General features: G+C 52.0%; 1 protein-coding gene across 14 annotated transcripts in view; it reads left to right on the forward strand.

Annotated features, from left to right (window-relative positions):
- Nucleotides 1-20,029, forward strand: part of IL4R (interleukin 4 receptor) — a 38,037-nt gene extending 18,008 nt beyond the window's left edge. For 4 of the 14 annotated variants that reach the window (XM_060031952.1, XM_060031954.1, XM_060031950.1 and 1 more), the window contains 9 exons: nucleotides 381-471; nucleotides 871-1,045; nucleotides 2,768-2,919; nucleotides 4,116-4,267; nucleotides 9,251-9,407; nucleotides 12,569-12,668; nucleotides 14,473-14,551; nucleotides 15,970-16,019; nucleotides 17,502-20,029. In XM_060031952.1, coding sequence (XP_059887935.1) covers nucleotides 402-471; nucleotides 871-1,045; nucleotides 2,768-2,919; nucleotides 4,116-4,267; nucleotides 9,251-9,407; nucleotides 12,569-12,668; nucleotides 14,473-14,551; nucleotides 15,970-16,019; nucleotides 17,502-19,038 — 2,472 coding nt within the window. In that variant the 5' untranslated portion in view covers nucleotides 381-401 and the 3' untranslated portion in view covers nucleotides 19,039-20,029. Of the gene's footprint in view, nucleotides 1-380; nucleotides 472-870; nucleotides 1,046-2,767; nucleotides 2,920-4,115; nucleotides 4,268-9,250; nucleotides 9,408-12,568; nucleotides 12,669-14,472; nucleotides 14,552-15,969; nucleotides 16,020-17,501 lie in introns of those variants that run through there. The other 10 variants (XM_060031947.1, XM_060031953.1, XM_060031946.1 and 7 more) reach the window with 4 other exon arrangements.
- The last annotated feature ends 5,331 nt before the right edge of the window (nucleotides 20,030-25,360 follow it).

Below are 25,360 nucleotides of genomic sequence, written 5' to 3' on the forward strand. Positions count from 1 at the left end.
TGTTTTTCTTAATAAACACTGGAGTATTAAGGGGCCATTTATTCATTATGAATAGATGGATGAATAAGATGAACAAATGAGAGAGAAGACAGAGACAGAGACTGAGAGAGTATCAATGAGGACAGGGAGAGGAGAGGCATGGGGGTGAGAGTGAATCCGTGGTATGTTTGAAGAGCAGCAGGAAGTAAAGGTGTGCAGGGGGGCAGGTGCAGGCCTGGCGGAGAGGGAGGCGGGGCCGGGAGGAGGGGGCATGCGGCGTAGGGGGAGGGCTGTATCTGGAGGTGAGCTCTGAAAGCTGGGCTCGGCATGATGGGGGCCGGCTGGCATGATGGGGGCTGTGGGAATCATGAATCAGCGCTAACGGGCTCACTTGCTCCCAGCAGGCGCTGTAGGATCTCCCAATGGGGTGGCTTCACTCTGGGCTCACGTTTTCGGTGGGCTGTCTGATCCTGGTGTGGGCGGCAGGCTGTGGTAAGTCACCATCTCTCATTCATTCATTCCTTCCTTCATTCAGCAAACCTTTACAGTATTGATTGTTTATGCACCAGGCTCACGCCGTGGGATAGATGCCTGTGATGGTGGGATAGCTACCCTTAGACTGACATATTTTTCCTTTAATTCGGCCAAGGGCAGGTAGTTGCATTTGCATACTATAGAGGTGCATTTGGTCTGTCTCCGCTGATGGACCCTGTACCCAAGGGTATTTCTTCAGCTGCAGGCATCACCCCAGTGCCAGCTGGGAAGCTCACAGAGCCCCATTCCTGGCCCCTGCATTGTGAGGACCGTGCCTCGGACAGTGGTTTTGTTGTTTTGTGATGGGCCCCTTGGTCTCTTTGGGCTGGTTTCCAACCCATCCCTCTTGGTCGTCAGGCTCCAGCTGCTCAGAGGTCTCCTGTGTCTCCCCAGGGAGCATGAGGGTCGTGCAGGGGCCCACCTGCTTCTCCGACTACGTCAACATCTCCACCTGTGAGTGGGAGATGGCCCGGCCCACCAACTGCAGAGCTGAGCTCCGCCTCTTCTACCAGCTGAAATTCTTCTACTTCGAGTAAGCCTGGGCTGAAACCGGGAGTTGGGGAGGGTTTGCCTCGGAATTCGCCTGGCCCACCTGGTACCCCGGAGTGCGTGTGCTCAATGCGGTTCACGGGGGCTTACTGGGCATGGTAGAGGGGAGGTGCCCTGGGGTGCAGCGTGTGTAAGACACAGCGAGTGCGTCACGGTGCTCCAAGCTCAGTGTCACCAAGGCACGTGGCATGTGGATGTGGTGGAATCCTGGACTAGACCAGCAGTTCTCAAGCTTTTTCATCTCAGGACTCTCTTGTGTGCTTAAGGATTAAGGGACTTTCTAGGTGGTCCAGTGGCTAAGAGTCCATACTCCCAGTGCAGGGGGCCCAGGTTCTATCCCTGGTCAGGGAACCAGATCCCACATGCTGCAACTAAGAGTTCGCATGGTGCAACTAATTATCCTGCATGCTGCAACTAAGACCCGGTGCAACCAAAGAAAGAAAGAGAGAAAGAAAAGAATTAGTGAGGACCCCCAGAGCTTTAGTCTGGGTAGCTCACATCTACCAATATTTCCCCTATTGGAATTTAAAACAGAAATTTTAAATCACAACAGCCCACAAGTTCACATTCAACAGGCTGTTGGAGCAACGGCCCATCATCACACATCGTGTACCCTCTGGAAAAGTCCACTGTACACTTGTGAGAGAAGGAGAGTGGAAATGGCAACTAATGTCAGAGTATTACTATGAAACCAGTTTGACCCAGTGGAATCTCAGACCACACTTTGAGAACCTCTGGGCTAGGCCATTGTTTGGGGGTACAGTGTTAGCGGTGGAGTTCACAGCCATGGTTGGTGGACCATGGAACTTGGGATATGTTTTTCCAGGTGGTTCACTGGGATAATCCATGGTACACAGGGGTGACCAGTGGTATAGGTGGTGCTCCAGGACATGATCCAGTACACGAGGCACACAGTTGTGGAGCACGTTGGGATATGCAGCACACCTGATGTGGGCCACACTGACAGAGCTGTTATGCCACGATATACTAAGGTGGACCAGCTGTGCTTCTGTATGGGCCACATTGGCCTAGACCAGGGACCTGCAAACTATGGCCCATGGGCCACATCTGGCCTACCACCTGTTTCTGTAAATAAAGTTTTATTGACACACAGCCATGCCCATTTGTTTACGTATTGTCTATGACTGGGGCTTTTTTGTGCTGTATCAGCAGAGTTGTGTAGTTGGAACAGCAAGAGTATGGCCCTCAAAGCCCCAAATATTTACCATCTGGCCCATTACAGAAGACGTTTGCTGACCCCTGGCCTAGTCCATGAGACACGGGGTTGGCTGTTTTGGGTGACACATTAGGATTAGGCTGTGGGGCACAGGGTATGTGCCTGCCAAGCCACAGTCCGCTGTACTGGGCTAAACTGTGCTACCAGAGGGGTGCTGGAACAGACACATATGTTGTTACAAATTCTTTCATGCTGTGGGTTCTTCCCTTTTGCTGGCTTTCAGGGTCCAAGGCTGGGGTCAGGGGCGGATAAGAGTCCATGGTGGGTGTGGTGAGGGGCTGTGGCCCTCAGGGAGGCGGTCCCAGGCCCCTGTCCCCATTGCATCCTGGCCACTCTGCTCCCAAGTTCCCAGATCTGGTCCTTGAGGCAGGGTGACCAGGAAGCTGGAAGGGCCTGTGGTTCCTTGAGGTGTATCCTGGGATGCCCGTGGGTCACATGACCAGCCTAATGCAACATCTGTGTCTGCAGAAACCACACGTGTGTCCCCGAGAACAGAGCTGGCGCGGTGTGCGTGTGCCATATGCATATGGATAACGTGGTCAGTGTGGACACCTACCAGCTGGACCTGTGGGCTGGGGAGCAGCTGCTGTGGAAGAGCGCCTTCAAGCCCAGCGAGCATGGTGAGCAGGGCGGGGCAGGGCGGGGCAGCATAGGGCGGGGCAGCATAGGGCGGGGCTGCAGTTGTTCCCACATCGCCAGGGCGGGGAAGGCAGGCTCCCCTTGGGGGAGGGGGCCATTCAAGCAGCCTCCAACCCCTGATGGGGTTGTGGCCCCTTTCTGGGCCTCAGTCCTCCCATCTTTGAAATGGGGCTGGGCTCAGCAGTACGTCAGGACCCCTTCGGTTCAGATATTTCAACGCCCTGTGTTTAAGTGCCCAGATCGGGGTGCTGAATGAGGCATATTTGGTGGAAGGCATGTTTGCTGCAGATCAGAAACTGAACCGGGAACCGTCCTTCTGCCCTCTGTCAACTGTTCAGCTGCTGCTTCTTCAGACAGCCTAGACCGTGGGAGGCTGACCTCATCCTGGTACCCAGAGTTCCCGCAGGAATTCCCCAAGAGCTTGCCGGGGTGTAGTGACAGGAGTTTAAAACACTACTTATTGCTGTATGATCTTGGGCAAGTCATGTTACCTCTCTGAGCCTCAGTTTCCAAAAGACAGTTATTATCCCTATTTTGCAATTGAAAAACACCGTACATAGTTCAGAGAAGGCAAGTAACCTGCCCTCAGGTCACACAGCTCCTCAACAGCAGAGGCAGTATTCTCACAGAGCTCACAGTAGTCACCACTCCATCAGCAATTCCGGAAGGGCTTACTCATACCCGGAGTTGGAGGGTGTGTGGGGGGGTGATTTAAATTGACCCAGGAACGAATCCATGAATTGAAAGAGTTTTCATGTGTGTGTTGATTTTAATGCTCATAATATACCTGTGATCTCATGGATGTGATTGCTTTAAAAGAGACTAAGTTTTAAAACACATGAATCAAAATAAAGAAAAATACTTGGTAGATAATAATACAGAGCACGGAGATGGCCAATAGAGTGAAGGATAAAGGTAGAAAGGCCAAAGTTTGGGTTACTTTGCTTATGCATTTTGCAGTCACTGTGGAAATGTCGTTAACAACCACTAAAGTGGATTTTAGCGACGTGAGAATCGGTATCAGGGTTTTAATTCTCCACCACGACGAAATCTGTGTGGTATCCCATCAACGTATTGCGGAGGTGGTGTTGACTGAAAATCTAAATGGTCTGCAGGCCGGGCCGGGCCTCCTCCTGACGCCCAGCCCAGCCCCTCACCAGGCACCACTTCTCCGCAGTGAAACCCCTGGCGCCCAGAAACCTCACTGTTCATGCCAACATCTCCCGCACGTGGCTGCTGACGTGGAACAACCCGTACCCTCCTGAGAATCACCTATACTCCGAGCTCACCTACCTGATCAACATCTCAAATGAGAACGACCCCACGGATGTGAGTGGGCGCCCTGTGGGGTCTCTCTGTGACCTCTTGAGACTCAGACGGGTCGAGACTCAGGCTCTGGGGTGGGAGATGGGGAAAGTGACCCGCGATTGGACAGCAAACCCTGGGGATCTGGACCCCCAGCTTCTCCTCTGGCTCTATGCCAGGACCAGGCCCTCCGCCGCTCCAGGCCCCTGATTCCCAGCGTGCACATAGGGGAGTTTATTTCCGGGCACTGTTCCTCATCTATAAAGAAGGACTCTGGACCACATTTGTTCCCCAGGGGGCGGGACACTTGGGATTTTAGGTGATACCTCCAAACACACTTAAATGAGCGAATCCCAGGGTGAGACGGTCACTCCACGCCCGCGCTCCTGCCCGACCCTGACTGTCAGGGGAGGCATCTCAGCTGAGCTGATCGGTTTACTAATCCTTCTCTTTAACAAAGAGAAGAGGCTGCAGGCTCAGAGCCTTCCCCCAGAAAACAAGTTCAGCCGAAATTTCATGCCGTTACGTGGTTTTGATTGCGTTTCCTTTATGAGATGCTCATGGCATTTCGTACTTGCCTTCCAGTCATAGCAGTGGCAGTGAGGTTCCATTTTATTTTATCTTATTCTATTCTGTTATTTTATTTTATGATGTTTCTTTTTTAAAAAACGAATGTATTGACATTTTTAAAATAGGGAGAGCTGATTTGTAGGAAACGATGAAGTAAAGAATCACAGGGGCTACACAGTGGGTGGCTTGGCCTGACTATTTTAGGTGCAACTGGGGGTGGAGGCCATTTGCAACCACCCATGTTTTCCCCTCAAATATTCCCATTGCAGGGATGCCATGTGAATACCAGGGGCCTCAGAGTCCTACAGAGCTGGGTTCCAGTACCTGCCCTGCCACCTGCTGCATGATCTTGAGGTTTTTGCTGAACCTCCTTGTGCCTCAGTTTCCCCATCTGTAACGTGGCGATAACAAGAGTACCCATCCCATAGGGCTGTGGAGAGCAGGCAATATATGACACAGACAGGCTCCCCTGTCATCAACGTCATCCTCCTTTTCTCCTGAGTGCCACAGGCCTTGGAAATCCCATCTGACTCTCCCTCCCGCGCCCTGGCCTGTTACTGTTGAGGGTCTGCTGGGAGCCATGCCCTCGTGTCCCGGGACCCAGGCTGGCCTGGCTTCGGCTGCCGGGGAGCAGGCCCCTGACATCTTGAGCTGTCACATCAGCTTCCGTCCCTGCTTCTTCTCTTCCTGGCCAAGCCGGGGGCGTGGCAGGTGTTGATTTATCTCTCTCAGGTGTGGTTTTCCTCCTTGGCACTGGGCCAGGATGTGGTGTAGAAGCAGGAGTGGGGCAGCCAGGCTCTCAGAGCAGTCGAGAAGAGGTGGTTGGCACAGACGCTGGGGAAAGACACAGGGTCAGTTTTGTCAGTAAATCCCCTTCCCGTTCCTGGGCCTGTGCAGGCTTCGTTCAGGGCATAGCCTGGAGGGGAGAGAAGGGTACAACCTATAGGGCCCAAAGGAATATCAGTTATTTGCTTATCATGGCTGGATCCAGGTTCCAGGAATCTCCATCCTTTGGTCCTGCTTTATTCTATGTTGGCTTCACTTTTAGGCAGGCTCTTCCCTCATGTAGCTGCCAGTACGTCTACTAGCAGCTCCAGGCCTGCATCTTAAAACCGCAGTGGGAAAAGTTCTTCTCTCCAGATAGTCCCAGTAAAAGTCCTGGGGCCAATGATCAGTTATCTGCCTGGGATCACATGCCACTCTCTGAACCTGTCGCAGGCTGTGGGCAGGAGACGGGGTGCTGGTGCAGTGTTCTCACTGGCCAGGGCTGAGTCACATGCCCACCTCTGGAGCAGGTCAGGTCAGCCTCACCCAAACCAGATGGGCTGAAAATGAAGGAGGGGCGGCTCCCCAAAGGAGGTTCTGCGGAAGAGGAAACAGAGACTGGGCTGGCTGAAACACAGCTGGGTTCAGGCCCCAGCACCAGACTCCAGCCAGCGGACAGAATTGTGCCTGGGCTATGGCTTAATGGTCATGTAGGTGCTCGGGGCTGCCTCAGGCCTCGGAATTCCAGGTCCAGCTTCTCTTGCTGGTGGGGCAGAATCTCCTGAGACACCCTTCCCCCGTCTCTCCCTTTCCAGGGACAGAACCGGGCCTGAAGAATTCCCCTCATTAGTCATTGGCCAGAGATAGTCACGTGCTCCTCTCTAACCAGTCACAGGCTAGGGAATGAAATAGCCGTGATTGGTTTAGACCAATGAGAATTAACCCTGGAACTGGAGACAGAGGCTTACCTGCCCTGAGCTTTCGGTACCTGACCCCAATTGTGTAGATGCCGGGTGGGTGCCCAGCTGTTTGCTACAGTATTGCAGACACCACCTGTGGCTCAGACTGGTGGGATCAATTCTAAAAATATTAGAAACTCGCTGTGGAATTTGGGAGATGGAGATGCTCATTGTCCTGGATGATCTCTGGACGAGGTTCTATAATGGAGTTAGAGTTTTGGCTTGGGCAGTGAAGGATGTATAGGAGTTCTCTAGCTAGGGAATGGTAGGCCAGGCAGAGGGAACTACATGAGCCAAGGCTTGGAGGCATGAAAATTCATGGCATCTCTGAGGATTATGGGTCTGTGGGAGTGTGTACAGTGAAAAGGCAGAAAATGAGGCCACAAGCTTACTGAGGGCCATGAATGCCATGTTCATGATAATGTCGCGGGTGCTTACTCTGTGCCAGGCTCAATGTGTATTATCACTAATGACTGGGAAAGCCCTGCAGGTGGGAAGGTGTTTGTCTATCCATTTTAGTGACCAGGACACTGAGGTTTGGAGAGGTGGAATGACTCGCCCAGTGTCCCACAGCTGGAAATGGCCAAGCTGGGATTTGAAGCCAGGATTTGGACTGAGGGACCTGTGCTGTTCTCTTCTTCCGGATCTTTCTCTCAGAATGGTCTCCCGAACACCTGGCCTTTTTTGTTAAAAAACACACCAACCACAAGTAATTCCTCGGAAGCTCAATTTCTTTTTTGTTTCTTAGTAAACCATTTCCCAATTCCCTACACCTCTCTAAGGTGTGTGATTCCTTCAGTGAACGAGATCCAGCTGCTGCTTCCTGTTTACTGCGATTTAGAAAGAAAGGAACACCGGCAGTAAGAGTGTCCTCTGTCCCTGCCCTGGTCTCCTCCTGTCACTTCCACCCTGTCCCCAGCTTCCCTGGAAAGTTCCAGCTGCCCTCCAGTTTCTCCAGCAAGCTGTTAGGACTTTGCTTCCTTGCTGTGCACACCTCCCCTCGGCTCCCTTTACACCAGACCGTTGCCCCCAGGTGCTTCCAACCTGCCAGCAGTAGTGTTGCCAGGAGCTGGGAAGGGGCTGTGGGGGATTGGAGGGGGGCGCTGCGAAGGGATGGACCCTCCACTGGGGGAGAAGCCCAGGCAGAGGATTCAGGCCACTGTCGTGCTGTCAGAATCCATCCTGAACCCAAACTTTACTTCATTTTTTATTTTTTTAAAGTCTTAAAAATAAAAGTAATATTCACATGAAGTAAAAAATTCAAAGGCTACCGAAGGACTTAGAAAGGAACTATGTTTCTCTCCTAACCCCGATCTCCAGTACCTCTCCCAGAGGTTGACCACTGCTCCCCGTCTCTTGCCAGGAGGGGAAGGCCAGGCTAGAGCAGGCAGAGGGTGTGGGGGCATGTGTGTCCTTCTAGAGAGAGTCTATGCCTGTACGAGCAAATGTGTGTGTGTTCCTTCATCACTGTGAAGTTTTTATTATTACATGATAATATTACTGCAAACAGAACTGCTTTCAACAGCACATATTTATTGCCCCAGAGTTTCTGGGGGTCTGGAGTCTGGGCACGGCTCAGCTGGGTCCTCTGCTTAGGGTCTCACAAGGCCGCACACGCAGGGGTTGGCCAGGGGCTTGCTTCCAAGCTCCTGTGATGTTGGCAGCATCCAGTTTCTTGTGGGCTTTGAACTGAGAGCGTCGGGTTCTTGCTGACCTTTGTTGGGAGGCCGCCCGCAGTTCCTTCCCTTGTGGCCTTTTCAAAGCCAGCAAGGGGGAGAGAGTCTCCTAGCAAGTTGGAGTTACAGCCTTGCATAATGGAATCACATCCACGTAGTCCCTATGTATCCATCACCTTCACCATATTCTGTTGGTTAGGAACAAGTCTTAGGTCCCCCTGCCCCTTTAGGCAAGGAGAGGGGATTACACAAGGGCGTGATACAAGGTGGGGTCACGGAGCCATATGAGGCTGTCTGCCACCATCACTATGCCTTCTCCCTCTATATTTTGAACATGAAAGGCAACAGACAACACATACTAATCTTCATGTTACCTTTTTCACTTAACAACAGATCTTGAACCTTCCTTCCCAGTTGGGGCTAGGTTGGGCGGGACTGAGATGATGGGCCATTGTGTTTGGGCTTGACTTTGGAGCCTCTAGAGAGACCTTGAAGGAGAGAGAGGGACACAGTGACCCTGTCTGTGCCTCAGAAAGATCACTCTCATGCTCTCCACATGCCTGGCCCTGTCCGAAGTGCTTACCTGTGTTAACCCACTTAATCCTCACAGAAACCCTGGGAGGTAGGCACTTTTATTATCGCCATGTTGCAGAAGAAGACATCAAGGTCCAGAGAAATTATGGTTACTTATCTAAGGTCACACAGCCAGAAAGTGGCAGTAGGAACTCTTACCTTCATTGTACAGATGAGGAAACTAAAACTCAGAAAGGTTCATCGACTTGCCCCAGTCACGTCAAAATGGCTGATCAGGGTGGGAGTGAGGGTCAGGATAAGGGCTGATTCCCTGACCCATCCTGCTCGATTCTGGTCACAGTTGTGGAAGTGACAAACAAGGGCCTGAAATTGGAGGAATAACCAAATACCTAGGCTGGTGGCTCTTACACATTGTGGGGTCAGCTAAGGACAGCAGCCCGGGTGGGAGCTGGTACTCCCCTCCCCCAGACTCGGTGCACTAATGGCTCCCTTTCCTCTACCAGTTCAGAATTTATAACGTGACCTACAAGGGGCCCACCCTCCGCTTTGCAGCCAGCACCCTGAAGTCTGGAGCTTCCTACAGCGCCCAGGTGAAGGCCTGGGCTCAGAGCTACAACAGCACCTGGAGTGAGTGGAGCCCCAGTGCCAAGTGGCTGAACTGTGAGTATCCTGCTGGGAGTCCTGAGCAGTCGGCCGCGCCACGTGGCTTGCAGGATCTCAGTTCCCTGAACACGGAACCAGAGATTGAACCTGGGCCACGGCAATGAAAGCCCGGAATCCTAACCACGAGGCCACCAGGGAATTCCCAGCAGTTAGCCTCTCTGTTCCCCACTTTCATTCTGTGGCCAGAGACTTCCCCAAGCCAAACATCTGGTTTCCATATCACAGGATGCTCTAATTGCAGTGACGGAATTACCAACTGATGTGGTGTACTGGTCAGGGTAGGGTAGGTTACGGTAACAAACACACGAGTTCTGCGGCTTAACACTGTAGAAATATGTTTCTTGCTCACATAACAATTCAACACGAACTTTGCTGATTGGTAGGTGGTTTTCCTCCCTGTGGCTCCGTCATTCTCTAGGACAGAGATTCTCAGCCTTTCTGTATCATGGACCCCTTTGGCAGTCTGGTGAAGCCTGTGGACCTCATCTCAGAATAATATTTTTATTTTTTTAAATTTTATTTTAGAGTATAGTTGATTCACAACGTTGTGTTAGTTTCAGGTGTCCAGCAGAGTGATGTAGTCATACATATTCATATATCTATTCTTTTTCAGATTCTTTTCCCATGTAGGTTATTACAGAGTATTGAGTAGAGTTCCCTGTGCTGTACAGTAGGTCCTTGTTGATTATCTATTTTATATATAGTAGTGTGCATATGCCAGTCCCAACCTCCCAATTCATCCCTCCTCCCCACCTTCCCCCTTGGCAACCACAAGCCAGTGTAATATTTTTCAACGTATCAAATAAAATACATAGACCTTCAAGGGAAACCTAATTTTATTGAAATGCGATTATAAAAAGATTTTAAAATATACTTGTTATCTAGGAATACATGCTTCTTTAATAACACATTAAAAACAGGATCTAGTGGTAGTTGTCATAAATACTGTAATTTCAAAGTAGATGAACATAAGTGGTATTTCCTGCTACTGCAGCTGTCAGGTGATTTGAGAATAGCTGTGACTTCTGATGGGGGCTAAGTAACTAATGCTGCTATTACTGTGGTTTGCTCCCTCTATTCCTAATGGGAGGAAATGCCAGGTTTCAGAAGTTAGTGAAAACAAAGATATCATTTCTTTCCCCTCCAAGTTCCCAGACCCCTAAATCCTAACGGCAACCATGTTGGAGGTCTGTGGACCCCAAGTTAAGAATCCCTGCTCTGTGGACCTGCCATCATCTGCATCCAGCCAGCAGGAAGGGAATGAGAGCGGGGAGACCACACCTGCTTCTTAAAAGTCTTAGCCCAGAAGTGACACACATCCCTTTCTCTCAAGCTCTATTGGTGGAGCTGGTCACGTGGCCACACATAGCTGTAAGGGATTCTGGGAAATGTAGTCCCTCACCTGGTAGCTGCATCCTCCAAACAGCTCTTTGCGCCTTTATCACACTTTTGCAAAAGAGTATTGAATTATCTTACATAAAATGAAGTCTTTATTTTATTTTTTTTTGGCCGCGCAGCATGTGGGATCTTAATTCCCCCACCAGGGATCGAACCCATGCCCCCTGCAGTGGAAGTGCGGAGTCCTAATCATTGGACTGCTATCAGGGAATTCCCCTAAAATGAAGTCTTGCCAGTGGACCTTCCTGGTTCATACAGCCGCTCAGTTACATCACCCCAGAGTCTTTTCTTTCCCTCTGCCATCCCTAGCATGGTAGCATTTTATCCTTACCCTTGTCACCTCATGGCCCCAAGTTGTCTGCTGCACACACCCTCATGCCCAAGACCCAAAGGAAATGGAAGTCTGCCACAAGGAGTGTATCCCGTGCATCTTTTATCATGAAACAAAAACATTTCCAGTCCTGGTGGCCTTTCCCTTGCCTTTCATTGTTCAGGACTGTCACGTGGCCTCTCCCAACTGCAAGGGAGGCTGGGAACTGAAATGTCTGAAAAGGGGACTAGTTTTGGCCCATGATTGGCCCAAACCTCAGGGTGGGCACATTGCAGCCTAGCAAAGAAGAAGGGGAGATAGCTGTTGCGTGGTGGAGGCTGCCTCGGGCATCATCCGTACAATGGAGAGAAGGAAGGGCTGTTGTGAACATTCAATGAAGGAAGGATTCTTCAAAGTGCTGGGCACAGTGGTGATTGGCAGGTACCTCAACCCAACCCACCACACGCCCCTCTCAGCATCGCCTATCCTGTTCCATGGATACCTCTTGACCACCTGTCTCCCACTCCGGGCTGTGAGCTCTATGGGTAGTATCTGCTCTGTGTCTGTATCTCCATTGCCCAGCATGGTGCCAAGCACACAGTAAGTGCTTAGGAAAGTTTTGTCAAATTGATTTGATTCTTCCTTTAACCTGGAGAAGGGAAGGGAAATAACTTGTATGGGACAGATACCATGTGCTGGACACTCATTATTTCCACAGATATTTCTTGAGTTCCTACTACGTGCTGGCCTAGTGGTGAACAAAATAGGCAAAAATCCCTATTCGTGTGGAACTGACATTCTAGAGGGGGAGACAGAAAATAAACAAGTAAACAAAAAATATAAATGAGATCTAGATCCCGAGGACAATAATTCTGGGAAGGAAATAAAGCAGGGGAAAGGGATGGGAGGAGGCAACAGTAGAGAGGGTGTGAGGGAGAACTTTTGGGACCTGACAGTCAGCAAGGAGAGGGGGCCAGCTGTGTGAATGGACGTGCGGGCACGGCGTCAAGTGTATATTAAATCGTACGATCCTCAGAACAACCCTATGAGTTAAGTAGTTATTAACCCCGTTGCACAGAGAGGAAACCAAGGTACAGAGTGAGTGAGGGGCTTGTCCTGGGTCGCCAGCTAGTATATGACAGAGTCAGGCTTCGAACTGGGGCCGTCCAGCTCCAGAGTCTCTGCCCTTGACCTCACTTATTTCAAAAAAGAGAAAGCAGCACGTTCAAGATCCTGAGGTGGCCCCGAGATTTGGAGGAACAGGGGACAGCAAGGAGGCCGATGTGGCGAGGGCTCCATGTGCAAGAGAGGGGAGTAGGAGGGGATGCAGCGGCCAGCTCACGCAGAGTCTTGGAGGATGCTTTCACGAGGCCTCGGTCTCCTGCTCTGGGAAATGGAGACCAGGCTGGACGCAGCGCGATGCAAGCTCATGGCTTCCCTCCACTTCCAGACTACGAGGCGACCTTGGAGCAGCGCCTCCCGCTGGGCGTCAGCATCTCCTGCGTCATCATCCTGGCTGTCTGCCTGTCCTGCTATGTCAGCATCATCAAGTGAGTCCTGAGCTGTGCAGGAGGCTGCCAAGCCAGCCCCCTGTGGTGTGGAGTGGGTGGGAATTTCCCCTCTGATCTGTCAGCTTGCAGCCCTTTCATTCAACGATAGATATTTATTGAGCAGCTACTATGTGCGAGGCACTGGGACCGACAGGGACCCTGTGTCCTTGGGGAGGCACAAGATGCCAGGCCACCAAGTAACCATGGCTGTTTTCCATAGTGATCCTTGCGCTGAAGGAGATATGCCAGGGCGAGGGGGCCTGTTTTGGATGGGGAGGCCAGTGCAGGCCGCTCTGACGAGGTGTTTGAGCTGAGACCTGACTAGGGCAAAGGAGCTGGCCAGGGCAGGAGCTGGGGGCAGGGCCTTCCTTTGGCAGAAGTGAGATGGATCATGCCCAGGGTATGGCCCAGACACTTGAAGGCATGTGGCAATAGACAGAGGAATTCTAGATGATTGTCCTGCAGAGTCAGACCTGGGTTCAGATCCTAGCCTTGCTGCTTCGTAGCTGTGTGACCACGTTTCTGAACCTCTGTTCAGCCTTGGGTCCCTATTTCATCAGTCCCAAGAGTCCTAAGGGACTCCCCGATCACTCGGTGTAGGGGGACAGAAGGAGCGTTGTTTCCAGTGAGCTTGAGCCCTTGGAATCATGGAGTCTCAGAGCCTCAGTCCTCCCACCTCTGAAATGGGACGAGCGGGCCCCAGGTGACCACTTAAGGATGGCGATGGTTGAGGATTGATGTGAGCAAGTGTCTGTACTCTGCCGGGCACACAGTAGGTGTGCAGGGAATGCAAGGTCCCCTCTCCACGTCTGTTGCTGATGCCTCTGAGCCCCCCTGGGCTGGTCTTTCTCCTTCTCTGAGCCTCAGTTTCCCCATCGTCTGTCTTCCCTACCCCTACTCACTGTGTTCCAGTGCTCCAACCTTGCTGTTCTTTGAACGCCCCAAGCAAGATCTTCCCTTGGAGCCTTTGCACTCGCTGTGCTCTCTGCCTGGAAAGCCCTTTTTCCAGGCATCACCGAGACCAACTCCTCCTCCACCTACAGTTGCCTCTCAGAAGTCACCTCCTCAGGGAGGCCTTCCTGGATCACACTATTCCTCTCTAGTCCCTATCTTCTTTATTTTTATTCCTGGCACTTATCGCCAGGAATGAATGATGTCACATAATCATTTCTGCAGGGGTTTTGCCTGTCTTGTTCACTGTGTGTCCCCGAGGCCTGGCACAGTGAGTGGTACATAGTAGGTACTCAATAAATGTGTGTTAACTGACTGAGTGGAGTGGGTGGAGGCTAATCCAGGGGGTGTCTGAGGACCTTCCCTCCCAGCACTGATGCTCCGTGGCTCCAGGCTGACCCAGGAAGGGAGAAGGAATACCTCAGCCTCTCAGGCCATCCCAGGCCTCTCCCCAGCACCTTATCCTCAGCTGCTCCAGAGTAAAGGTTGTTGAAGGGGAAACCCAGAATTCTCTCTCTGCAGCTTGAGTGTCTCCTGATTCCCTGGAACTTGTTCCCTCTGGAGCAGAGGCGGCCACATTAGGAACTCCACTCTGGGTAGCAGGATGCTGGAGCCCAAACCCGGCTCTTCTGCCCACCAGCTGTCACTTCACCTCCCTGGGCCTCAGTCTTCTCATCGGTAGAGTGGGGTTAGCAGTAGAACCTGTTTCACGGAGTGAGGGTGAGACAGCCAAAAAACCTATCGACATGATCTCTGACCCCTGATAAGTCTTGGTGACTATGATAATTTTTATGGGAGGAACGTCAACCTGTTAGTGATACAGGGACCAACATCTTGTCCTTTTCTTTTTCAGGATTAAGAAAGAATGGTGGGACCAAATTCCCAACCCAGCCCACAGCCCCCTCGTGGCTGTTGTCATCCAGGATTCTCAGGTAGGAGAGGGGGTTGGTAAGGATGCTGTGCACTACGTGTACAGGGAAATACGACTCAAGATGTCTGGGATGTTCAGGATATTTCTTGGCTTTGGGGGTTGCACATGGGAAGTCAGGAAGGTTTCAGGGTAGGTTGAGTCAGCAGCTAGAGGCTTTCACTCCCTTCCCTTTGGCTTCCATGACTGTTCTTTCAGCCTGGGTGGGAGACAGGGGTTCCTCTGGGGTTGGTTTTTTCCCTCCCTTGGGAGGAGATGATCCCTGAGGTCATCGGCATGTCATCTCTTGGCAAGGTACCTGTACCAGAGCAGGAGGCCAAAAGGAGAGGGAGAAGGGGACAGGCTTTCTGTATATTCCTCTTAGGAGCAGGAAACTGCCCCCCAAAACACTAGCAAATCTCTCCATTCTCATTGGCTTGAATTACATCACAGCCTCTTTCCTAAACCACTCAGTTGTAAGGAGTGGGAATACTTGAGACCAACCAGGTGACCACCCCTGAGCTACCGGTGGGGTCAGCTTCCCCAATGCGATGGCCAGGTGGGGTTTGCCTTAGTGCCATCAGGGTTCTCTAGGACAGGGGGAGGCGGGGATACAGGTCCCGTCTAGAACAGAAGGTCTGAGTGTCCTCAATTCTCCAGGGACCCTGTAGCAGGCTCTGGAGTCCAGTGGTACTGGCTTTGAACCCTGGCTCTGCCACTTACCTGCAGGTTAGACTTAACAAGTTGCTTAACTTCTCTGAGCCTCAGTTTTCTTGTGTGGGTTATAGCAGTGGTTATAACAGGGCTGGTGTTGGAATTCACCAAGACAATCCACATGAAGTGTATATTACAGCGTCCTGCACATAGTGTCGTTTATGTATCAGTTAGATTTTGCTGTGTAACAAATCATCCCAAAATTTAGAAAGTTAAAACAGTAGCCACTTATGTAGCTCTTGCTTCTGCAAGTCTGTAGTTGGGCTCTGCTCAGCAGTGGGGGTGGAAGGATCCTGGGTTTGGCTGGGCCTGTACCAGTGGTCTCACTCGCAGGTCTGGCAGGTGGCTGACACATCTGGGGCCATGGAGGTTACTAAGCCATGTATGTGTCTGTCATCCTTCAGCAGGCTGACCCAGTTAGCACAGTATCACTTCCACCACATGCTATTGGTCAAAGCAAGTCACACAGCCATGCCAGGTTCAGGGATAGGAGGAGCTTCAGAGACTGTGGCCGTTTTTGCCATCAGCCACAGCAACTTAATAGTGCAGCCTCCTTAATTCTCAGAAAACTGAGGCTCAGAGAGGGGGAGTGACCTGATCAGACCTCAGACCTGTGTGATGTCAAGACTCAAAGTCTTCTCACGGCAAACATGTGCTGAGCATTGCTGGACGATAGGCTGGGCCGGCAGGCCTCTCGGCTCTGTGTCACTGGCTGTCTCTATGTTTTAGGTGTCACTGTGGGGGAAGCGGTCCCAAGGCCAGGAACCAGCCAAGTGCCCGTATGTATATGAACTTGGGTCATCGCCTATATGGATTTGGAAGGGGATGGAATTGGGGTGGTGGGCCCCATCTTGAGAGTCTGCCGTATCTTCCTTGTTGTTCAGCACTTGTCCTGTGACACTAGACTTCAAGGGATAGCAGGGGGAGGGGTGGTCTGGGTAGGTCAGCTGCTGGCTGAGTCCCCTGAGCTTCACTGGGGGTCAGGTACATACTGAACCCCCTTGGGATGCCCAGTCTGTCCTGAGCAAGCCTGATGGGGGTAACAAGCAGGGCAGCTGTACCACTTGTTAAACTGTTGACATAGTGGCACACTGGTGGGCAGAGACCACTATCCTGGACCCTTGAATATGCCACCTGGCCTCCTTAACCCCTCTCTCAGGGCCCCTTGAACCCACCCACAATCCAATAACTGAAGGGTTTATACCTAGCACAGCAGGGGACTCCAGGATGCTGCCCCAGCCCTAGGACTCCCCAGCCATTCTAATTGGCCCTTACTTATGCTATGGTGTTGATAGGTATTTTATTTTTATTTATTTTTTAACGTCTTTATTGGAATATAATTGCTTTACAATGTTGTATCAGTTTCTGCTGTATAACAAAGTGAATCAGCTATATGTATACATATATCCCCATATCCGCTCCCTCTTGCATCTCCCTCCCACCCTCCCTATCCTACCCCTGATAGGTATTTTAAATACCATCATCCCTGACAAAGACTTCTTATTCAATAGATTGAGTTTGTATTATATGCCAGGCTCCAGAAATCCCAAAGTAAGACACAGGCCCTGCCTTCAAGGAGTTCCCAATCTAGTAGTGAGGGTGGACTGATAGATTATTGATTATAAAGTCTGGAAGTGTGTTTGCAACAGGCAGACATTGACACCCACCAGGGTTCTCGGCCTTCCCTAGTCAAGAGAAATTGACTAGATGCCAGACAAGAAATTCAGGCAAGGCTCTACTGGGGCCCCTGCTGCAATGGGGCGGGGCGGGGTGGGTGAGGGGCTGGGGGGTGTTGGAGAACAAGTAGCAGGTTCTCTTGCCCACTCCCCGAGGGGTGCAGGCGAGCTGGTTCCTGATGTGGGGTGAGGGTAGGGGTGTGTCCAGGGATTGGGCCGGAGGGGTGGCTTAGGTGTCCTGCCCACCCCTCTGGCGGTGTGAAGTGCAGGCGGCATGCGCAGTACCCTGGTTTTGCTCCTGGCTCTTCAGAAGTGGCAGTTGCGTTTTTTGGCCTTTCTGTATCTTTTGTACAAGCCCCAACTGCGCTTGCAGCCAGTATTTTTTAGTCCCATATAGTTTCTTTGTATTTTGTTGCTGGAGGTGAGGTTTGTCCACTTGCAAGCATCGTAGCACTACAGCAAAGGGTCCTGGGTCCCAGCCTGTCTCAACATCAGTCCAGGGTGATTTTGAGCTGGGCTTTGAAGGATGAATAGGAGATTTTTCAAGTGGAGAAACTGAACCCTGATCGAACTTTGCTCTTGTAGACACTGGAAGACTTGTCTTGCCAAGCTTCTGCCCTGTTTACTGGAGCATGGCATGGAAAGGGATGAAGATTCCTCCAAGGCTGCTAGAAATGAGCCTTTCCAGTGTCCTGGAAAAGTAGCATGGCACCCCATGGAGGTCAACAAGACAATCCTCTGGCCAGAGAGCATCAGCTTGGTTCGGTGCGTGGAGCTGTTTGAGGCCCAAGTGGAGAATGAAGAAGAGGAAGTGGAGGAAGATAAAGGGAGCTTCTGCCCATCACCTGACAGCAGCGGGGGCAGCTTCCAGGAGGGCAGGGAGGGCATCGCAGCCCGGCTGACAGAGAGCCTGTTCCTGGACCTTCTCGGGGGCGAGGTTGGGGGCTTTAGCCCACAGGGCTTGGAGGAGTCCTGCCTTCTTCCACCTTTAGAAAATCCAAGTGTTCAGAGGCCCTGGGCCACGTCCCCAAGTGTGGGGCCCCAGGAGGCATCGTCTGAGGACAAGGAGCCTTTGAACCCAGAGTCAAGTCCTCCAACCCAGAGCCCAGCCAGGCTGGCTTTCCCAGAGATGCCCGGCGTCATCGCAGACAACCCCACTTACCGCAACTTCAGCACCTTCCTGAGCCAGTCCTCAGGCCCTGGAGAGCTTGACTCAGACCCACAGCTGGCCGAACACCTGGGGGAAGTGGACCCCAGCATCCCCGCCGCCCCCCAGCCTGAGCCAGAAACGTGGGAGCAGATCCTGCGCCAGAGCGTCCTCCAGTGCAGGGCAGCCCCGGGCCCCGCCTCGGCCCCCAGCAGTGGCTACCGGGAGTTTGTGCAGGCGGTGAAGCAGGGCGGCACCCGGGACAGCGGGCTGGAGGGCTTTGGCCCTTGCGGAGAGGCTGGCTACAAGGCCTTCTCCAGCGTGCTCACTGGCACCGCTAGCTGCCCGGGGACATCTGGGCTTGAGCCCAGCAGTGGGGAGGGGGGCTACAAGCCCTTCCAGAGCCTCACTGCTGGCTGCCCCAGAGCCCCTGCCCCAGTCCCCGTCCCCCTGTTCACCTTTGGACTGGACGTGGAACCCCCTCACAGCCCTCAGGACTCACTCCTCCCAGGCAGCACCCCAGAGTGCCCTGGTTTGGAGCCAGTGGTCAAGGAACAAGACAGCCAGAAGGCCCTGCTATCCCCGGAGCCAACCACAGACCCCCCCGGGGATGACCTGGGCAATGGCATTGTCTACTCAGCCCTCACCTGCCACCTGTGTGGCCACCTGAAGCAATGCCACGGCCAGGAGGAACGTGGCAAGGCCCACATCGAGGCCAGCCCCTGCTGTGGCTGCTGCCGTGGGGACGGGTCCTCACCCCCGGTGAGCCCCCTGAGGGCCCTGGACACCCAGCTCGGTGGGGCTCCATTGGAGGCCAGCCTCTCTCCGGCCTCCCTAGCACCCTTGGGTGTCTCAGAGGAGGGTAAGTCCCCCCTGTTCTTCCAAACTGCCCCCAACAATGCTCAGAGCTCAAGCCAGACCTCCACGGTGGTGGCCATGCTTTCCCCAGGGCCCACGTGCACGGACGCTTCCTAGGTGCGTGCCCACTTCTTGCTGGAGTCTACAAGTGAGGACTGGGCCTTACCCATGACTGCGAAATGCCTCCCTCCAGAAGGCAGCCCGGCTGGCAGGGTTCCAAAAGACTCAGGGAACCCTGCTATGAAGTGGTGAAGTTGTCCAACACTGGGGCTACGGAGACCGGCCGTCCCCGGCTCCCAACGTTGGCCCGGGCTCGCCACGTCCCATGGGAGTGGAGGCACCTGCAGAGACCAGGAGGTTCCCGGGCGCCTTGGCTTGTGAATGAGCTGTTGGTCATTTCACGGGTCCACAGCTGCCCCAGTGGACTATCCCTGTCATGCTCAAGGTGTGTTTTGTCCACCGAGTTGCTCTGTTACTCGTGTCTTGCCCAGGCCTGGGGTTAGCTGCCACCATCTCACTGGATCGGATGCTGAGCCTAGAAGCTAACCAAGCCAATGGGAGAATGACTTGGGAGGCCTTGGGAAACTGAGGTCCAGAAAGGGTGGTCATTTGCCCAGAGACGCCTGTTCATTTAACAGAGGTTGACACTGGCAGCAGAGCCTGAGCTGCGGAGGGGCGCTTAGTCAAGTGGAGTTAACGAGGACATGAAAAATTGTGATTACCGAGCAGTGACGGCGTGCTGCCAGTTTCCCACACAGCTGTAAGGTTGGGGGTTCCTGTTAATCACTGGATCCCCAGAACAAGCATGCCTGGTGACCTTGGGGCCGGCGTGTGCCCCCATGCGTGCCGTCGCTGGCATCGGTGGTTCAGAGGGAGTGGCTCAGGTCTCCTGATCCAGCGAGCTGGGCGTCCAAGATGCCGACACCAGGCACGTCACCTGCACCTCGGCCCCGACCTCAGGTTGAGTAATGTGCATTGTTTGTGTGCATCTCAAAAATTGTTTCATCACCTGGTGTTTGTGTTTGCTGAGGAGGGTAGAATGGGAGGGGGGGGATGGAGTTTTGTATAAATAAAGGTTCTTTACCTCCTTCCCCACCCTCCCCACCCCATTTATTAACCAAACATACTGCCAGGCACTGTTGCGAGTGCTTTATCTCTATTAACTCGTAGAATCCTCCCATCCAGAGGTACTGAGACCAACCCAAGAGGTTAAGTAACTTCCGGTCTTCTTGGGTTTCCCTGAGACCAGGATTCAACTGCAGTTTGTTGAAATAGGTGGCGATCCCAGGAAGCCCTACTTGGAGAGCGGGGAAAGGAGGCAGGGAAGGGCAGGAGGCAATAAAAGGTGTTATCGCACAGAGTGCCAGCGCGGGCAACAGGTGCGTCACGCCGCGGGGGAGCTTGGGCAAGCCAGGCACAGTGCATGCCTAGAGGTGGGGAGCTAGCTGTCCACCAACTCCCATCTGTCATTGGTGGAGGGCTGCTGCCAGGGGCAACTCCCCAGCACTTCCAGCTGCTCCAGGAAAAATTCCTCCGATTGAGAGCTGGGGGGGTGGGGGAGGAGCGGTGTTGGAGCAGCTTTGGGCACGTGGAGATGTGGACAGGGCTGTGATTGGCAGCTGCCCCTTTGCCAAGGTCACACAGCTAGTGGCAGACCCATAGCTGAGCCATTGCTCAGCCTCTTTGTAGATGATCCGTGCTTAACATCTGGGCGGTCGGTGTATGGAGTGGGCCTCAGACAGGCAGGCAGGGGATCTTAAGCTCCTTTGTCTGCGATCACTCTGTGTCTGGGTAGCCGCCCTGACTGCCACGCTTGCAAAATGAAGGGCTCGGCTGTTTGAGGTTCCTTCCTGCTCTGGCATCTTATGTAATACATTACAGAGGTGACGGGGACCTCACTACCTCACATGCAGCCTAATGTTTGTGAGAACTGCCTCCTTTGTGCTGAGCCCAAATCTATCCCTTTAGCTGCCTGAGTCACCACCCCACACCCACGGTTTGCAGATGAGGGAAACTGCTCTAGAGAGGAAAAGGGACTTGCCAACGTCACACAGTGAGTGGCAGAACCTGAACTAGCCCTCTGGACCTTTTGTCTTCAAGAGTTCTTTGTAATAAAATATAATAATTTACAATAAAAATAACTAGTTAGGGCCAAGCAATTTGCTTGGTGTCGTACGCTGACTGTGTCACAGCTCTAGCGAGCAGGTTATTATCCCAACTTTACAGATAAGGGAGCAGGCCCAGAGAGGTTGAGGTTTAGCTTAGGGCCACACAGCTGGGAAGTCCGGGAGCCAGGATTTGAATCCAGGTCTGATTGCAGAGCTCCCAGCCACCATGGTGTGCCATCTCATGTACAGCGTGGCACTGACTCGATTGTCAGCTCTGATTAGCCTGCGGGTCATCTCAGAAAATCAAATTTTAAAACTAAGCAGCCAGTGGATAGGACTCGGTGCTTTCACTGCTGTGGCCCAGGTTCGATACCTGGTCGGGGAACTAAGATCCCGCAAGCCTCGCGGGGTGGCCAAAAATAAAATAAAAACTAAAAAAACCAAGCAGCCAACAGAGAAAATATATTTGGGTGAGTGCTGGAGAGCTGGTTGGATTGCAAGTCCAACAGAATTGAGACTGACTTATTCTATCCCCAGGATCTTAGGAGGAAGACACCCAACTTGTCAGCTGAGGCTCATATTACAGAGTCCGCCGGGCTTTGGGAAACTAGAATGGAGAACTAGGCAGAGACATCTCCCATCTCTTATCCAGATTTCAACCCACCCTCCCAGGTTCAGGGAAGCTGGAGAGAGGTCACCGTTCTGGCTTCCCCAACCCCCTTCTCCATCTTAACACAGGGAAGGAGGAAGCGGAGAGAGCGGGAAACACATCCCACTGATGTTTACTGAGAACTTACTATGGGCCAGCCACTGTGCTGGATGTGAGGAAACTGAGTGACACAAAGTCCCTTCCCTCTTGGATCCTACAGTTCAGTGGGGTAGACAGAAATGTAAAAGACAAAAGGAAAAAATAGGAGTCTGAGATGGGGGGGTTAGTGGAGAGGTCTTTAAGGAGGTGACATGTGAGCTGAGCCTTCAGTGACTAGAAGAACCAGGATGGACTGGAGGAAGAGCATTCCAGGCAGAGGATAGAGCAAGTGCAAAGGCCCTGAGGCACAAGGAGTTTGGCGTGTTCCCAGTAAGAAAGATCAGCTACAGCGCAGTGAGCCAGGGACAGTGGTGAGAGATAAGGTCAGGCAGGATGGGGGACTGGAGTGAGGAATTTATATTTTGGCTTAAATGCACATTAGCCCCACCCACTGAGAAACATGGTCCAATAGACACCCATCTCTCTTCAATCTCTCCAGTCCCAAACGTAATCCATCTATAAGCAGGAGCCCAGGAGAGGAAGTGGAGGCACTGGAGGTGTTCCTCCAATAGGACTCCCTCTCACCTCGCAGAAGTGGAGAACTAAGGTTCCTTCTGACAACAGTGACGGGGGTGGTTAAAATCCTCCTTGCTGCTCTTCTCACTCAGGGGTGAAGTGAATTCCACCAGAAATGTGTTGATTAGCACGGGGGAGTGGCTAGCTGCCAGGGTCTTCCTTGGGAATTTCTTTGATAAAAGACTTTTAAAAATCCCCTTGAAATCTGATCTTGACCTCCCAGGCATGTCTCCAAGTTAGGCAGGGAACCCAAGGGTCTTCGGGGTGTGAATTCCCAGCCCCCATCTCTGCTCTCTCTGTCTCCTTTGTCCTGCCTGTGTCTTCATTTTTTTCATTTGTAAAATAAGAAGGATAATAAAATCTGCATTGGAGCGTTGTCCTGAAGATAGTCTACATTATCATCATCTTCATCATCTCCTGGGTTTACTCCAACCTGGCGGGGGCACAGGTAACAAGAGTGAAAAGGTACAACCCGCTTAGAAATCTAGAATTCTCAGCCTCAGCGACTGCTCTGGGCTTCCTCCCGTGGACCAAAACCAACCAAACAAACAAAATGTTGCCTGCCGTTTCAGTCAACAAAGAATGGTGTCTGCGTTCTGGTAAACAAACATAGTGCCCGCCATCAAGCCTTCCGCCACTGCAGCTGCCCCAGGACAGTGAGCCCCGAAGGGAATTCGGGAGAAAAACAGGATACGCGCCCTAGACAGTTAAGATGCCCGGACTCTCGCATCTTCCCAAACACAGAAAAGCACTAAGATCATTAACTTGAGATGTCTGCTTTTTCTTGTGATTAGCAACAATCTTTCGACGTTCTACTACATGTTTTGTTTTGTTTCAGCAAAAACTCCTATAGATCCAGGCTGCTCTCTTACCTCTTCGGAACAGTTCCTCAGAGCGCTGAGAGGCTGTATCCCAGGCTATATAGTTCTCAGTAACGTCCCTGAATAAAACATAATTCTCAGCTTTTACGGTGTGCTTTTTGTTTTGTTTTGTTTTTTTTCAGTAGACACTCCAAATCTCCCTGGTAAGCCCCTGATGACTCCCACTGCCATTAGTTGATCCTGACATGGGAGATCCCCAGCTCATGCCCGCCCGCCTCAGTCCCCCATGCTCTCTGGTTTCTGCCTACTCCTTCAAGGTCAGGGCTTCCCCAGACTAAGCCTGGCAAGTCACTCCTTCATTCAAATATAATTACTCCCTGACAGCAATTGTTAAAACAAAAATAAATTTCTCAAATTATGAAAGTGGATCAAAGTTTTATTTTAGATTTTTAGGGAGGGAATCAGAAAAAGAGAGAGAGAACATTGGTTCAAGGAACAATCTTAGTGTTACCAAATGCAAGTTCATGTGCCGGACACACAGTGAGACCAACAAACCAAAATGTCGGAGTTTGGAGCAGAGAAAGGTTTATTGCAGGGCCGTGCAAGGGGAGTGGATGGCTTGTACTCAACCCCGAACTCCCCAAAGGGCTTCAGCAAAGCATTTTTAAAGGCCAGGTGAGTCGGGGGCGGGGGAGGGGGGGGGCGAGGCGGGGGCGTCACAGGGTGTGTGATCAGCTCGTGCACGGTTTTCTGATTGGTTGATGGTGAGGTATCAATTGTTAGGCGCCAGTAGGTCTGGGGTCATCAGTATCAAGCAGTTAACTTTCTTCCATTTAGTGGTGGTTTTAGCATCTGTAAAAACAACTGAGGAAATGTGCATCAGATGCTATTATCTAGATATCAATACCTCATAGAGGAGCTACAGCAGAGGATACGGGGGAGGGGTCTGTCCCCAGAAGGCCCCAGAAGGTCCCGCTCTGTTACGTTAGGAAGGGGTTTATAGCAAGACAAATGAGTGTCCGGAATAACGCTATCCAACAGGAATTTTTGCTGTGATGGAGAGCTTTCACGTTGTCCAATACCGTGGCACTAGCCATGTGTGGCTATTACACACTTGAAATATGGTTAGTGTGACGGAGGAACTGATTTTTTAATTTTATTGAATTAACATTTAAATTGAAACAGCCCCCCCCAAATTTTAAATAGCCCCAAGTGGCTAGTGATTACATTATTGGTATTGGACAGGAGGACAGGGCTAGATCATTACAGTCCAAGGTACAACTTTAGCAATTGCCTCAGCGTGGAGGAGAGAGGATAGGGTCCGAAGAGATGAAAGGAGAGAGGAGGGACAGGTTGCATCAAACGTTTGCCCCAGAGCTACTGAGGGGCGGGGTCTAATGGATCGGGTGGGACCAGCGGGGGACCGCCCCACCAAGTAGGAAGTAGGCGGCAGGTGTGGGCGGAGCGAGATGCTGGCCGCGTGAGTTTCCCAGCGCCCCTCGCCGGTCTGCACCAGAGGTATGGAGAGCAGGAGGGGTTCCCCAGGGTAGCAGCACCAAAGGGGGCTGGGCGTGGCCGGAGACTGGAAGGTCTCAGAAGAACCCAGGAGACCTCCAGAGGCATTGAATTCGGGGTCCCCCCGCCCTAGCCCCGCACACCCCCCGCCTCAGTTTTACAAAGATTTTTCCAGAAGGTGGGGGTGGCAGGATGGGGGGGTCGTTTCCGCTTTAGTTTTTTTTTTTTTTTTTTAAAACAAAACCCCTACTTACCAATTTTTTCTGATTACTAAATCGGCACGTGCCAGCCTTCTCCGATTCAGGGAAAACCTAAACGTTTTAGGTTAATAAATAGGAAAGTGAAAAACACCGGAAATCCTGACCCCCTCCCCAGCACCTGGCATTTCGTGGGCGGTCCCAAAATGTGTATGTTTGTTTTTGAAGGTGTATCTCCGTTAACATCCTGTTGAATAACCTGACATTATTTTCCCACGAAAGTTATTGATTAAAAAAACAACAGCACAAACAGCAAGAAGTTTCTGAGCCCCCGCTGCAAGGGAGGCATGACCTCACCGGATCCTCACAGCAGCCAGAGACCTCTGTGCGAGACTTTTCCATGACGTACCCTGACTCCTTACCACTCTTGTCTGCCGTTTGCCTGGATTCTTATACCGCTTTTACAGGTGAGAA

Source organism: Delphinus delphis, chromosome 15 (genome assembly GCF_949987515.2).
Source record: "Delphinus delphis chromosome 15, mDelDel1.2, whole genome shotgun sequence".
NCBI classification, from domain to species: domain Eukaryota; kingdom Metazoa; phylum Chordata; class Mammalia; order Artiodactyla; family Delphinidae; genus Delphinus; species Delphinus delphis.